The sequence below is a fragment of the Rhamphochromis longiceps genome, linkage group LG3, assembly GCF_057381845.1.
Source record: "Rhamphochromis longiceps isolate RC_006_pf linkage group LG3, R_longiceps_female_GT1.1, whole genome shotgun sequence".
In the NCBI taxonomy this organism is placed as follows: domain Eukaryota; kingdom Metazoa; phylum Chordata; class Actinopteri; order Cichliformes; family Cichlidae; genus Rhamphochromis; species Rhamphochromis longiceps.
The window spans coordinates 735,932-749,017 of record NC_140559.1 but is presented as its reverse complement, the minus strand read 5'-3'; the positions used below and the strand labels follow the sequence as shown (position 1 = coordinate 749,017).

The window sequence follows — 13,086 nt, the reverse complement described above, 5'->3', positions numbered from 1 at the left end:
AGCGTCCTTATGTGCCGACACCGTCGTTTTAGCTAGTCAAGCGGCGTGGCTGATGTGGAGTGAAGCCACGTTAATGACAACGTGTACAACCATTGGAGATGTGAGCAGGACAGACGGAACAACTGACGGAAAAAGTGTGGACTTTATACCAGTTTTTACAGTTTTTGCCCGTTGCTTGAACACTATAAACCCATGCTTAGACTAAAGTAACACAACTTGAAGCTTTTGTTACCATACCTCAAACACATGTACCCCTACCTTAAACAAAAGCGCTGCTTTGCACCCCAGTTCCAATTATGCAACACACCTACTCCTTTATGCAACACACATGGTCCTGCATGCTACACTCTATTTCATACATAAGACACTTCGCTCACAAAATGAAATTTCAGGGTGCCATTCGGAAAACACATGTATCCAAAATACAAAACACATCGGGTAATTGCAACCACTCAAATACACACCTGAAGGCACTTACTTGCAAAACCGAACACCAATTAGCCAACTACAAAAAGCCCTCAGCGTAGCCATTCCAAGAACTTTGCAAGCATGGATGGAGGGAGAGCAAGAGGAAGAGGAAGAGGAAGAGGTAGAGGAGGAGGAGGAAGAGGAGGAGGAGGCCGAAGAGGCCATGCACGGACCCATATTTCTGATGAAATAAGAGCAACTTTGGTGGACCATGTCATCAACCATGGCCTGACTATGAGGGAAGCTGGGCAGAGAGTCCACCCACATCTAAGCCGCTTCACAGTGGCATCTGTAATACGAACATTCCGACTAGACAACAGGTATGTCTTCACCTCCATACCTTCTGCTCTACTCAGATGGTTTCATAGCACTGTTCTACAGTATATCACATTACCATATCAAGTGTACGGGGTGCTAATGCTCCTTTTGCAGCCAAAGTGGCTGATTCCTTATATTGAAGTACAGTGTTGTACAGTGGATGACACAGTACATACAGTAAAGTACTGTAAGAAAAATAAGCAAACCGATGACAATATGTGGTTGTATTCCTCCAGAATGACCCGAAGACCTTCTGGGGGAGGACGGCAACGCCTGTTCACACAACAGCAGGAACTTGCCGTTGTAGACCTAGTGAGGGCAGACAATGCCATCCGTCTCCACCAGCTACAACGGAAAATACTTGCAGACAGGCGAGTGTTCAGCAACATAAACCATGTGAGCATCACCACCATCAGACGCATCTTGGGTAAACACAGCATCACCATGAAGCAGCTCTACAGAGTCCCATTCGAGAGGAACAGTGACAGGGTCAAAGGACTTCGAGCTGAATATGTACGGGTACGTGTAACTGTCCCTTACATTTACAATAGAGTATTGGTGAAGTCCAGTAGCAGCTGAATATGTACCATATCAGTACCACATGGATCTATTCTGAGAGCTACACAGGTACCTGTGTGATGGGGTGAGGGTGCTGTATGTGTAGCACTGTAGTACAGTGATATGTTCCCCTTTTTTTCAGAGAATCTTGGCCATGGATGGAGCTGCACAGCCTCATGAATACATTTTCACTGATGAAGCTGGATTCGACCTGAGCAAAACAAGACGACGGCGTCGTAATGTAATTGGCCAAAGGGCAATTGTGCACGTCCCAGGGCAGCGCGGGGGAAACATCACATTATGTGCCGCCATATGCCTTCGAGGGCTTCTGCACCATCATGCAATACTAGGTCCATACAATAGCCAACACATACTCACATTTCTAGATGCTCTCCATGATATAGTTGTACAGAACAGACCAGATCAGCCCAGGTTTGTGGTGATATGGGATAATGTCAGTTTCCATCGGGCTGCTCTGGTCCAGGCCTGGTTCTCCAACCACAATCAATTTGAAGTGGTATACTTGCCCCCTTACTCACCATTTTTAAACCCTATAGAGGAATTTTTTTCGGCTTGGAGATGGCGAGTATATGACCGCCAACCACATGCCCGCATGCCTCTTCTGCAGGCATGTGGAACAGGCCTGCGGCGACATTCAGGTGACAGCAATCCATGGATGGTTTCGACATGCAAGAGGATATTTTCCCCGGTGCCTAGCGGGAGAGGACATTGGTTTTTTGTGTTTACAGTATAGTGTTTTTTCTATTGCAGTATTATTGTGTTGTTGTTGTTTTTCTTTGCTTTATCTGAATTCATGGTACTGCAATGTACAATATTGAGTAGGTCTATTTGCGTTTTTGGTTGTTTGGAAATGTGTCTCCTGTAAATGTGCCTTCTGCATAAACAATGGAAATCAAGGACTGCAGTGTTTTATGTACAGAAGACTAGTGTGTTCCCCCTGATCTGTAAGTGTTTGCATATGATGCAAGTATGTGTCATTTTGTCAACAGAGTTACATTTTGACAAAGGAATGTTAGGTTTTGACAGCAGAGTTTAGGTTTTGGGAGTGGAGTTTCAATTTGGCACAGATGTGAATGGTATATTTCCCAGTGTTGTGTCATGTGTACTTGTGTGTACAATTTTGGCACAGAGAGCGGAGTTTTGCAAAATGTGTTCAAGCAGTGGGCAAAAACTGTAAATTGTGTTGATAGGCCACGTAAAACCAGAGTTATGATAGAAATATGCAATGTTTGGTTTTCTTCCTGAATACTACCGTTGTTTATATTTACTCCGGGAAGAAACGGTAAAAACGGCATTTTATAAGGAAAACGCTCGAAAGCACTCTCCACCTGTGAGCAAAGATGAAACCAAAACACCCTCACCCTTTCCCATAGGTCGAATAATGTACCATCATGTCGACCAATCAAAACATGGCATTTAGTTGTTAAGAGACGGGAGGAAGTTTTAGGAGTGACGGCGGTTTTGAGATGTGAGAGATTTGCGACGTTTAGCGCAAATCTTGTGTAGTTAGTGTGTAGTGTAGTCAATAGTTTTGTTGTGTGTGTCAGAACATGAGTCGACTGCTGAATGTTACAGGTGTTACAGGAGTGATACGTCTCCTGTTGTCAGGCCTGCAGGTATCAGGCTGTTGTTCTCCTTTATCTAATAGTGGACAGAAATTATTTTTTGGAGTGGCACAAATAATTTGTGTGGCATCAAATTTGATGCAGAACAGCTGATTGTTCTGTAAATAGTTTGAAATGTTTGTGTAAAAAATGCCTTGGCTGCATTTTTAGGTAAACAGCTGCAAAATACTTTGTTTGCATAACTCAGTTACTTTTTTGAAGAAGTAACTATATAATTATTGCCCAACATTGGTCATTATTTACTGTATTTTGCAGACAGAGAGTTACAGGACTCTCTCCCAGACCACAGACTCATAATAAGTCAGAGCTTTATTAAAAAAAAAAAAGAAAGTTGTGTTTTCAAAATTGGAGTTCAAGTTATTTTTACTTCCAATAGTGTTAACATACTACAGGTCATGAACAAGATTTATTTTTTTAAATTTTCATTGTAAGTGGGGCTAAAGCAGTTAATTAAAAGTAGTCTAACATAAATGTAAACGCTGTAATTTGATTATTTTAATAAACCATGTAACTTGGAAGGATTTGATGCTGGCGTGACCACAGTGCACACGTCTGCTGTTGTTCACAGTAGTCAAAGGGACCACTCAGGGAGTTTGTGTGTTCGCTCAGACACATGAAAAATTAGAGGGAACATTGGCTGTAAGTCTTAAAATATACACTACACAGGCTGAAGTTTTCACCCCAAATATTTGGTTACGAGTCAGATCTGTTCTCTGTTCAAACCGCATCCTAGTTCCAATGGAAACATAATGTCTCCTCGACATCTCAGTCTTTTTATATAATCAAAGACCAAGCAATCAAGAAAATGCAGGCACAGGTGTAATCATAAAAAATGAGTTCTATTATATACCAAACAGCTATTTTAAGAACTAAGTGGGCCCATAAAAGAGTTCAAATAAACAGAATTCTAATAAAAAATACTTAACAAAATATCATAACTTAACAAAATGACCTGCCCAAATGACAGGCAGCTCCACGTATACAGTAACTCAATTGGAGGCAGAGCCTTCAGTTTTCAGGCCCCTCTTATATGGAACCAGCTTCCAGTTTGGATTCAGGAGACAGACACTATCTCTACTTTCAAGATTGGGCTTAAAACTTTTTGCTAAAGCATATAGTTAGGGCTGGATCAGGGATTCCCATGATGCATTGAGTTATTCTTCTTCAGTCGCTATGTGTTAATAGACCTCTCTGTACTAAATCACACTTGTTATTACAGTTTTTCTCAAATGTTAAAACACAAAAGCCAATCCTGTAACCCAAATGACCAGTAGTCTAAACACATTTACTAAATGTAGCCACCATATTCCAGTACCATAAACACATGTCACATGAAGACACAATTCACAAAACACAACCCTCTGTACTCATAAATCTAAACACATTTTTCCTTGCTAAAACACATGTTGCAAAACAACTCTGCTCATATCCTCAAATGAAAGCCCATGTGATGCAAAATGCTTGCCACAGTCACCAATCTTTGAACACAGGGAACACACCTGGCGTCATTCACTACACACAATGACTCAAAATTGAAGACACTTGTTGCTAATGCTGTACCCACATGTAAAAGCAAGTTCAGAGTGCACAGTATGCTGAAGGTTCCAAACAAACACAATGGATGAAGGCAGAGTCAGGGGAAGAGGAATTTGATGCAGAGGAGGGAGAAGAGCTGGCCTTGGAAGAAGAGGAGCAGGCCAATGAGGAAGAGGAGTTCAAATGAGAGGAGGAAGAGGAGCGACCAACGAGGAAGAGGAGAAGGCCAACATGGGAGAGGAGAAGGTCCAGGAGGGAGAGCAAGACAACCTCGCACCATCATTACGGACGAGATGCGAGCAACAGCTCAGCGACATGATGCCTCACAGCGATTGTGGTGTGTGTGGTGTGAATAACGTAAATAAAAAAACTTCACACCCTGTTCATGTTTTCAATTGTTTTGCTGTAGTGTGTAATGCTGTGTATAGTGTTTATAGTTTTGACAGCTTCGAGCTGCTCTCTTGGTGTGGGAGTTTGAGTTTTGCAGTGGGAAGGTGTGGTTGTGTTTATGTAGCTTTAGAGAAGGGTGTTGTGTTTGGACATTGGGGGACCTGGTGGTAACGTTTGTGAAATGTGTTTTAGCATTTGAGAAAAACTGTAATTTCTGGATCTTTCCATAGTCTGTCTTTTATCCTGTCTTCCTTCTCTTACCCAGCAGATGGCCACCCCTCCCTGAGTCTTGTTCTGCTGAAGGTTTATTCCTATTAAAAGGGTTTGTTTGGTTTTTCTTTATTATTGTAAGGTCCACCTTAAAACCACATTGACAATAGCGAAACTTAATACAAGAAAGTCCATCCCCCCCTGCATGGTCACAATAGATGGTCCAGTCCACTTAAACCAGCTCCATTCTAGCCTCTTCTTTTACTCCAACCAGGAAGGACCGGAGCAGCACTCAAGTAACTCAGACAGAATAAAGTAATTATAACAGCATATACCCAAAGTACCATGACAAACACTATGAACCAAATTTCATGCTATCATTTGAAATGTGGCATACTGCTGTCAACTATAAAAACAAATTAACCAAGTTAAACCGTTGTGCTAGATCACATCAATGACTCTAAATTAACTTAATGTAGAAGGAAGATCGAAACCAGAGTATTTGAATTGTGTGGTTGCATGCAGCCATCACACACACAAAAAGGCTAAGACAGGTTTTCACTTTGCCTCAGTGACAGTGTGGAATCTGTTTATACATGCAGCGGGATCACACACACATTTACGTGCCACACATTGGTGTTTTATTTTTTCTGCATCTGTTTCAGATCAGATTAAAGCTGCATGCTGAAAAAAAAAAAAAAGCTAACGTGTTGCAAAACCCCCACTGCAGCTGTTGGGAGGGGTCATACAAAAAGTGAAGTGATCAAAGAAAACTGTTCAAAGCAGTACAATGGATAGCACGTGTCTACTGTCGCTGATATGTAAGTCCACACTTTGTTTTTAAGATTAGAAAATATTTGTATATATTTTATATATGCTGATATAACATATTTAGTTCTCAAATACTCCTTTTAGTGTTTGTTTTGCCAAGCTTTTGGAGCTTAAAAGGCGTGACAAGCAACAAGAGAAAATATTAAGGGTGTTTTTCATGGTTCCTACAACACTTTTATTTATTTACTTACTCAGGTTACTTAAAACTATGAATACATAACTAAAAAAACTTGTTAAAACAGTTTTATCGGTGCCTGTTTCTTTTTGTTTTAGTTTCAGCGCAACTCAGTTGTTCATTATATATTCATCAAAAGGAGGAAGAGCAAAATGTCAAGAACATAAAAGACTGGAAAAAAACATTTTTTGTATTTCATGTGTTTGTAAAAGAAAAACTGGTAGATGTAAAGTGTTAAGGTGTGAAAAGGAAGGTTTTCTGTCTGTTCTCTTTCCATTGCATATATCCAGTCTGCTGCTTGCTACTTCATCTGCTCAGCCTGCTAAAAGATCATCATGAAAATATCACTGCACATCTGGAGTCTTTTTTTTGGTCTCAGTTGTGAAATGTCAACTAACACATCTGCCTTTCTTTGTAGTTCTGATCTCACTGTTGAGCTGCACAACAAACCAAGGTCAGCAAATTTCTCGTCTTATAGTTCAAAGTATTTATTTTTATTCTTGGACTCTACTAGAGTAACTTTGCATTAATCACAGTTCAAAACTAATCCTTCTTTATTTGCCTTGGAGCAGCCCTTTAGTTTATTCTCTCTCTGAAACAAGCTTTTTTTTTTTTTTTTGCTCCTCCCCATTTAAGCCAACTGTCACTAAATGGCTGCTCATCAAAAAAACAGAAGGTTTAAACAGCATGTTGTGGCTGTAGACCCTAGAAAAATAACTATGTCCTACTGACGCTGTCCACCGATATTGTGACTGGCATGTTCAGTTCTTTTTCAGTTCAGTTCAGTTCCTGGATGGAGATTACTGAAACTAAGTGTAAGAACTTAAGGGGCAAACATGCTTGCCTCTGGAAAAAACAAATAAATAAAAAAATGACACAGAGTGGAGACCCAGGAGGGAAGAACATCCAGACTTCTGTTTGTTTCTATTGCTGACACATCCACCAATTGTGCTTTTTTTTTTCTTCATTTCAATAACATGTAAAGTTCAAGAATTTCTCATTCACCATTTTTTTACATTAATTAATAATTGTGTTAAATTTTGGTTACAATTACTGATTGTATGATTACGATTTTTGCAATAAGTGTAAAAAAAGTAGTCATATTTATAAAATTGGAAAACATTTGAAATGAGCTACAGTGACCATTTTCTTTGAGACCACATTATGGAAAAAGAAAACTTCAAGAAGAAAGACCCATATGAGACAAACCTGCAACTGACAGCATTTACTGAATAGATAAAAGTATAATTATTGATTATGATAGAATACACAGACAGCAAACATGTGAAAACTGAGGAGCACTCAAAGCTGGTCACTGGAAACGTATGCAATATCATGTATTTTCAACGGGAGGCCAAAATATTACAAATTATTTTAAGTGTAACTGGCAGAGTTGCTGTGTTGGAATGGATGTGAGATTTTTACCCCAAAACAAGGCTGCTGAGTTCATTTTGATTTAGTTTTAGTGAAAGTTGATTCACATCATACCCTCTCCTTCACAGCACGTCTGACTGTGAGTCCCAGCAGCTCTCAGCTGTTTAAAGATACATTTGTGTCTCTGAGCTGTGAGGAGGACGACAGCTCTGCTGGATGGACTCTGAGGAGAAACACAAGCAGACAGCAGAGGACTCAGTGTGGAGATGGGTGGGGAAAACCAGCTGGTTCTTCCTGTAACATCAGCTACATTGACCCACTTGAAAGTGGAGTTTACTGGTGTGAGTCCAGAGAGGGTCCCATCAGTAACATGGTTAACCTGACAGTCACTGGTAAGCTGAGTGTGTGGAGTTAGTGTTGATGAAGCTGTGTGTAAATGGATGAAATGCTGTAGTTTGTCTCTGTGTTGAGGTGGATCAGTGATCCTGCAGAGTCCTGTCCTCCCTGTGATGGAGGGAGATGACGTCACTCTGCTCTGTAAAACAAAGACCACTCCCTCCAACCTCCCAGCTGCTTTCTTCAAAGATGGCGTCTTCATCGGGAAAGAGCCTACAGGTCACATGACCATCCAGCATGTTTCCAGGTCTGATGAAGGCCTCTACAAGTGTGACATCAGCAGTCATGGAGAGTCTCCATCCAGCTGGATCACTGTCACAGGTGAGGAGCTTCACTCTGATTTCACCTCTTATTTCATCCACATATTCACTGAACAGGAGCGATTCTCTCCGCAGGTGAAACTCCAATTATCCACTGAGCTCCGCCCCAGTATCTCTCCTGCATTTTGACTTTACAACAATGGGCTAACTGGTGTTGTTCTGTTTATACTGACCTATTAATCAGTAATCAATATCTGCCTCCAGTGATAAACACATCCACCAGTGGTGAGCAGGGATTGGACAAGGAGGTTGATGATGTCACCCCAGAGCATCACAGAGCAGTTATGAACTGAATCAAACCAGCGCTGTGTGTTTATCAGCTGTTTCCACTTTGCTTTTGTTTACATGTTTTCTGAACCAGATCATAAACTTTTGACTCTACATGTATCATCTGTTCTCAGGAAGACTTTGTCATGTTCCACGATCATGTCCCAAATTTGTTTAAATCTTTAGCTCCTCCCATTAGTGTGTCTGGTTGTGTGTGCACCGCTCTTTGCTGTTTGTTCTTAGATGAAATCAATAGTTTTTGTAAATAAAACACTTAACCATTGTACATTCTGAGTGTTTTGCACAAGGTCAAGTAGGAGTCAGAAGACAGCTATATTATTTTTTTATTTGTTTTGATTTAAAAATTGTTTCCCCTCTTTTTCATTGTTTAGGAGTAGCGGTGGGCCAAGCAAGGCTGTTTATTCATCTTTAGCTTAAATCTATAGGAAAGAACACGTCAAGTCACACACATGATATTTTAGAGAGTAATATTTTGCTTATGTTATCATGTTCTGTTGGCATAGACTGCTTCTGTTTTTGCTTGGGAAATAAATTAAATTTTAAATGCCTCTAAAATGATGGGGTACTGAATTTTTTTGTTTGTTTAACTATAGTCACCTGGGACACTTTGGGCAAATATAGATGATTAAGTAAAGACTGTGACTGGATAGAAGAACATGAATGACTGACGTATGCCAACTGTGATTTTTGCCTTTTCTCAATTTGTGTGATCACATTGAAGGTCCTCACATAATTTAGCTTCCAGGTGGGAACACAGCTCTTCTAATCAAGTTTAAACTGAAGTAACAAACACACCAAGTCTTTGGAAGTCTTGGATCTTTTTGAAAGTAAAAGTTAATAAATTATTGAATGCTTCTCATTGCTAAATTAGAGGGAGGGAAACATGACTCCCTCCAACGCTATAAACTCACTGAGACATCTTTCAGGAGCAGATTCAGGAGCACACAAAAAAACACATGAAACATATTTTTGATCTTTGAGTTCCAAAGCCTGACTTTTACAGAGAATCACAAGAAACATTGGAGAGAAAAAAAATGATGATGAACTATTCCGAGATCTAGTAAAAGGTTCATTACAAAATAAATAAGGAATAAAGATCATTGAAACAGGCCTCAAACTCCAAATTGTGCTGTACCAAACAAATTCTAAAAAACTCCACAAGATGGCACTCCAACACAAGGAATGAAATCATACCTGCTCAGGCAGGTCAGCGATCAGGTCCTCCAACTAACCTCTGTGCACCAGGAATACAGCTCCATAACTCCTCTGCTTAACAGTCACACAATTCAATGTTCCTGTTTTTGTATCCAGCTGTGAGGTCAGTTTTAACATTTTGGCAATCAGCTGTTTAATCTGTTTCACACCTACACACATAAATTCATTTGGGATTTTCATAATAAAATTATTTGTGTGTTAGCCATTGTGTTTTTATTGTACTCTTTATTAGTTTACTCTAATCTGTATTTGTGACAGAAAGGACCTGAGGCACATAACACTGCAGGCACATGAATATTTTATGTACAGCTTTCCAGCAGCCTCCAGTGCAGCACAGCTCAGCATCCTGCTCAAATAGGGCGGCATGATTACATGATGGAGGTCACCTGTGTGGGTCACCCTGCAGCTGAGCCACAAACCACCACAGTAAATTAACTTAATTGATAAAGCATACCAAAAAAAAACTTTTATCAAATCTTACTTCAAATTACAAAAATTTGATGGCCTTTTCATTTAAGCACCTCCCACTAACACACCCACTGTTCCCAGCACTGCTGAAGCCACCAGGCTTGAAACAAAGCTCCAGCACACAGGAACATAGGTTTACATGGGTTTTCTGTTATTCATGTAATAACTGTTTGTAGATGCAGAGGGTTCATTCACACATCTACTTCCTAAACATTGCAATTTTCTTTGGATTGATTCCAGATCAGACTAAAGCTGCACACACTGATTTGAGAGGTCAGAGTTTTCTTTTCCTCTCAAGGCTCATTTCACTCTGTGATCAATAAAGTTATTGTTATTGTCTTTCTGCTAAGGACTGAAAAAGAAATACAAAACACTGATACATCTTAAAACTTTATTTATAAAAACATGTTTCTAAACAAACAAACAAAACACTTTTGATTTGGGGCAAACAGTCACTATTTCTACTCCTTAGTCATTCACTCACATGTATTCTGTGTTGTTTATACTGACTTTCATTCGTCTTCTCACCAGTGCATAACTCCACTTGCTTCCTGCTCTCACTACAGATCACAGTGTTTGCAAAGTCATTTCACAACAAAGTCTCCTTGTCTTCTGAATTTACAATTAGCTTGAATTACAGAGAAATAATAAGGTAGTGCACGCTGGTAAAGACACTGACAGAATGTTTTGTTGATCCAAAAACCAACAACACCACTAACAGCAAAAACTGAAAGACCAACTATGAGTCCAACAGATCTGCCGTTTAGGTTTGGGCGATTGGACGAATACATCGACTATCCCATCGTCGATAGCTTTTTACAAGGGCGATTTATTTATTTGCCCATGAGTAAGTTTGCTAATAATGATGGAGCTAACAGAAGCAGTCAACAGAAATATAAAATCAAAGTGCTGTTTTAACAGGACCCTCTTTCATCTGCGAGCAAATGCTCAGAGTGCGCCCATATGCAACGAGTCATTTACTTAAATTCATAACAGAGAGGCAGTAGCCTCAGAAAAAAACATTTGGATGGTGGACACGTACATGCTCATGCAAGTTAGTCATGTTTGAGTCCTTTGCTCGCACTATACATCTGCACAAGCGGCAAACCGCTTTAGTTACATCCTTTGGTTTACCGCTTTCATCCAGTTTAAAGCCAAAGAAATCCCAAACTGGCTACTTTTTTTGGCAATTAGTTCGTGTTTGGACTTTTTCTGTGTTGTAAATGCACAAATCAGACTGTGCATGATTACAGACGTGTCCAAATTAATAGGCTGGGTTTGAAAACGATGTGTCGGGAGTTTGCTGTTCTTGCCAGCTCTAGTGACCCTTGAACCCCGGTGAGCTATCAGGCTGTTGGGTAACAGACATTTAATGTGTGATGTCTTGATAAACCGAGCAGATATTTGAAGTTTACAGAGCTACATTCTTGCCTGAAAATATCTTAAAAGTTTATTTTGTGACCCAGAAAGAGTAATAAGAGTTATATTAAAACTAAGTAGCTGCAAACCATTTTGGGAAACTGGGCCGTGCTATGAATTCTGGGATATGGTGGGCCACGCCCATCAAAAAGTCTGCGCATGCGCGAATGTATCATTCATCGTTGGTTATTGGACTTACGATTGCCGGTTGGAAATTTTTTACATATCACCCAACCCTAATACTATTCTCTCCCCCATCCTCCACTTTAACTGTTTTATACACAGTTTACTTTTGCATTGTTACCTGTACCTATCCTCAGAACATCTGTCACTCTGAGTGTTAAACGTAATGTTAAAAACCTGGAACAGCAGCAGGACTCACAGGTCAGCTATTAAGACATTTGCTGTCCTTGTTCAGAAGGAGACTGGTACTTTGAATTCCTACATTTTCTGTAGATCACAAAACCAACAACAGCAACAACAACAACAAGAAGCACAGCAGAAATTGACAGACCAACGATCAGTCCAACAGATCCACTCTTCTCTCCTTCATCCTCCTTCCCTCCATCTCCACTTTGTCCTCCTGTCTGACCTGCAGGTGAGAAACAGGTGTGAGGTGTCAGCTGTCAGGTAGGTGATGAGTGAAGAACAGAACAGAATCCATTTCCTCTTCAAACTGCTGTCAGACATTATCTACTGCACTCTGATCACATCACTCAGACCAGCTGCTTTCTACAAAGTCTCATCAACAACATCTTTAGAAACAAACATCAACAAGCAGGAAGCAGCTTCACCTCTGATCACACACACACTCAACTTCACACTCACCTCGTTCTTCTACCTTCAGGCTGATGCTGTTCAAAATTTGAACTGGCTGATTGTTGTATGCTGCATAACATTCATATGTTCCAGAATTGTTCATGGTGACATTCTGGAGAATCACTGAGAAATTTCCATTCGTCATCCATTTTGAATCCTTCAGCTCCACCCGACCTTTAAACAAGTCATTCTGGAGGTCTTTCTGAAAATGACCATCTTTTAAGTAAATGACATAATCATCTGTCTGCAGGTCAGGTTTGGTCCACCTTAACATTATTTCAGTAGCATCACTGGGGCCGTAACACTCCAGAATGGCATTTTCTCCTCGTCTGACTTTGACCTCCTTTTGGCCTACAGAAGGAAAAGATGAGAAAAAAAAGGAAGAAAAATCAGTAACACAGTTCTAACAAACTATTTAATTTCAATGCAATAATTCAAGCAGTCTTCTCACTTTAAACTGAACGTACCACAAAAAGGATGATAAGATGATGGAAAAAGAAAAATATGTATGAGAGTTGATAAGTGAATAACGAAGCTTTACTTGCTTTACTTTACTTTTAAAGCAGTGATGATATATGTTTCTGTCTTTAGATGATGAAAAAAATGTCTAACCTTTAAAAACGAATGTTTTGCTTTAAATCTAGAGACATTTTTG

General features: G+C 39.9%; 2 protein-coding genes and 1 pseudogene across 3 annotated transcripts in view; 2 read left to right on the top strand and 1 right to left on the bottom strand.

The window, feature by feature from the left end:
- The first annotated feature begins 1,023 nt into the window (after positions 1-1,023).
- Positions 1,024-1,892, top strand: LOC146672424 (uncharacterized; annotated as a pseudogene).
- Positions 1,893-5,916: 4,024 nt separating this feature from the next.
- On the top strand, positions 5,917-8,351 carry LOC146672423 (Fc receptor-like protein 5). The gene is made up of 4 exons (XM_085402576.1): positions 5,917-5,947; positions 6,551-6,586; positions 7,635-7,898; positions 7,978-8,351. Exons 1-4 carry the CDS (start codon positions 5,917-5,919, stop codon positions 8,349-8,351), a joined length of 705 nt encoding a protein of 234 aa, XP_085258702.1.
- A 2,239-nt stretch (positions 8,352-10,590) lies between these two features.
- Positions 10,591-13,086, bottom strand: part of LOC146672420 (uncharacterized) — a 36,368-nt gene continuing 33,872 nt past the window's right edge. Inside the window, exons 2-3 of one of the 2 annotated variants that reach the window (XM_085386873.1) lie at positions 12,441-12,764; positions 10,591-12,204 (exon numbers count right to left, since the gene is read on the bottom strand). In XM_085386873.1, coding sequence (XP_085242999.1) covers positions 12,005-12,204; positions 12,441-12,764 — 524 coding nt within the window. In that variant the 3' untranslated portion in view covers positions 10,591-12,004. Of the gene's footprint in view, positions 12,205-12,440; positions 12,783-13,086 lie in introns of both variants that reach the window. The other variant, XM_085386865.1, reaches the window with a different exon arrangement.

Bases quoted from the DNA above. Each gene is read 5' to 3' on its own strand.
- LOC146672423 (XM_085402576.1), top strand. From the start codon at position 5,917: ATGGATAGCACGTGTCTACTGTCGCTGATAT. The intron at 6,587-7,634 runs GTCAGCAAATTT...TCTCCTTCACAG, and splicing joins GAGCTGCACAACAAACCAAG to CACGTCTGACTGTGAGTCCC. The intron at 7,899-7,977 runs GTAAGCTGAGTG...CTCTGTGTTGAG, and splicing joins GGTTAACCTGACAGTCACTG to GTGGATCAGTGATCCTGCAG.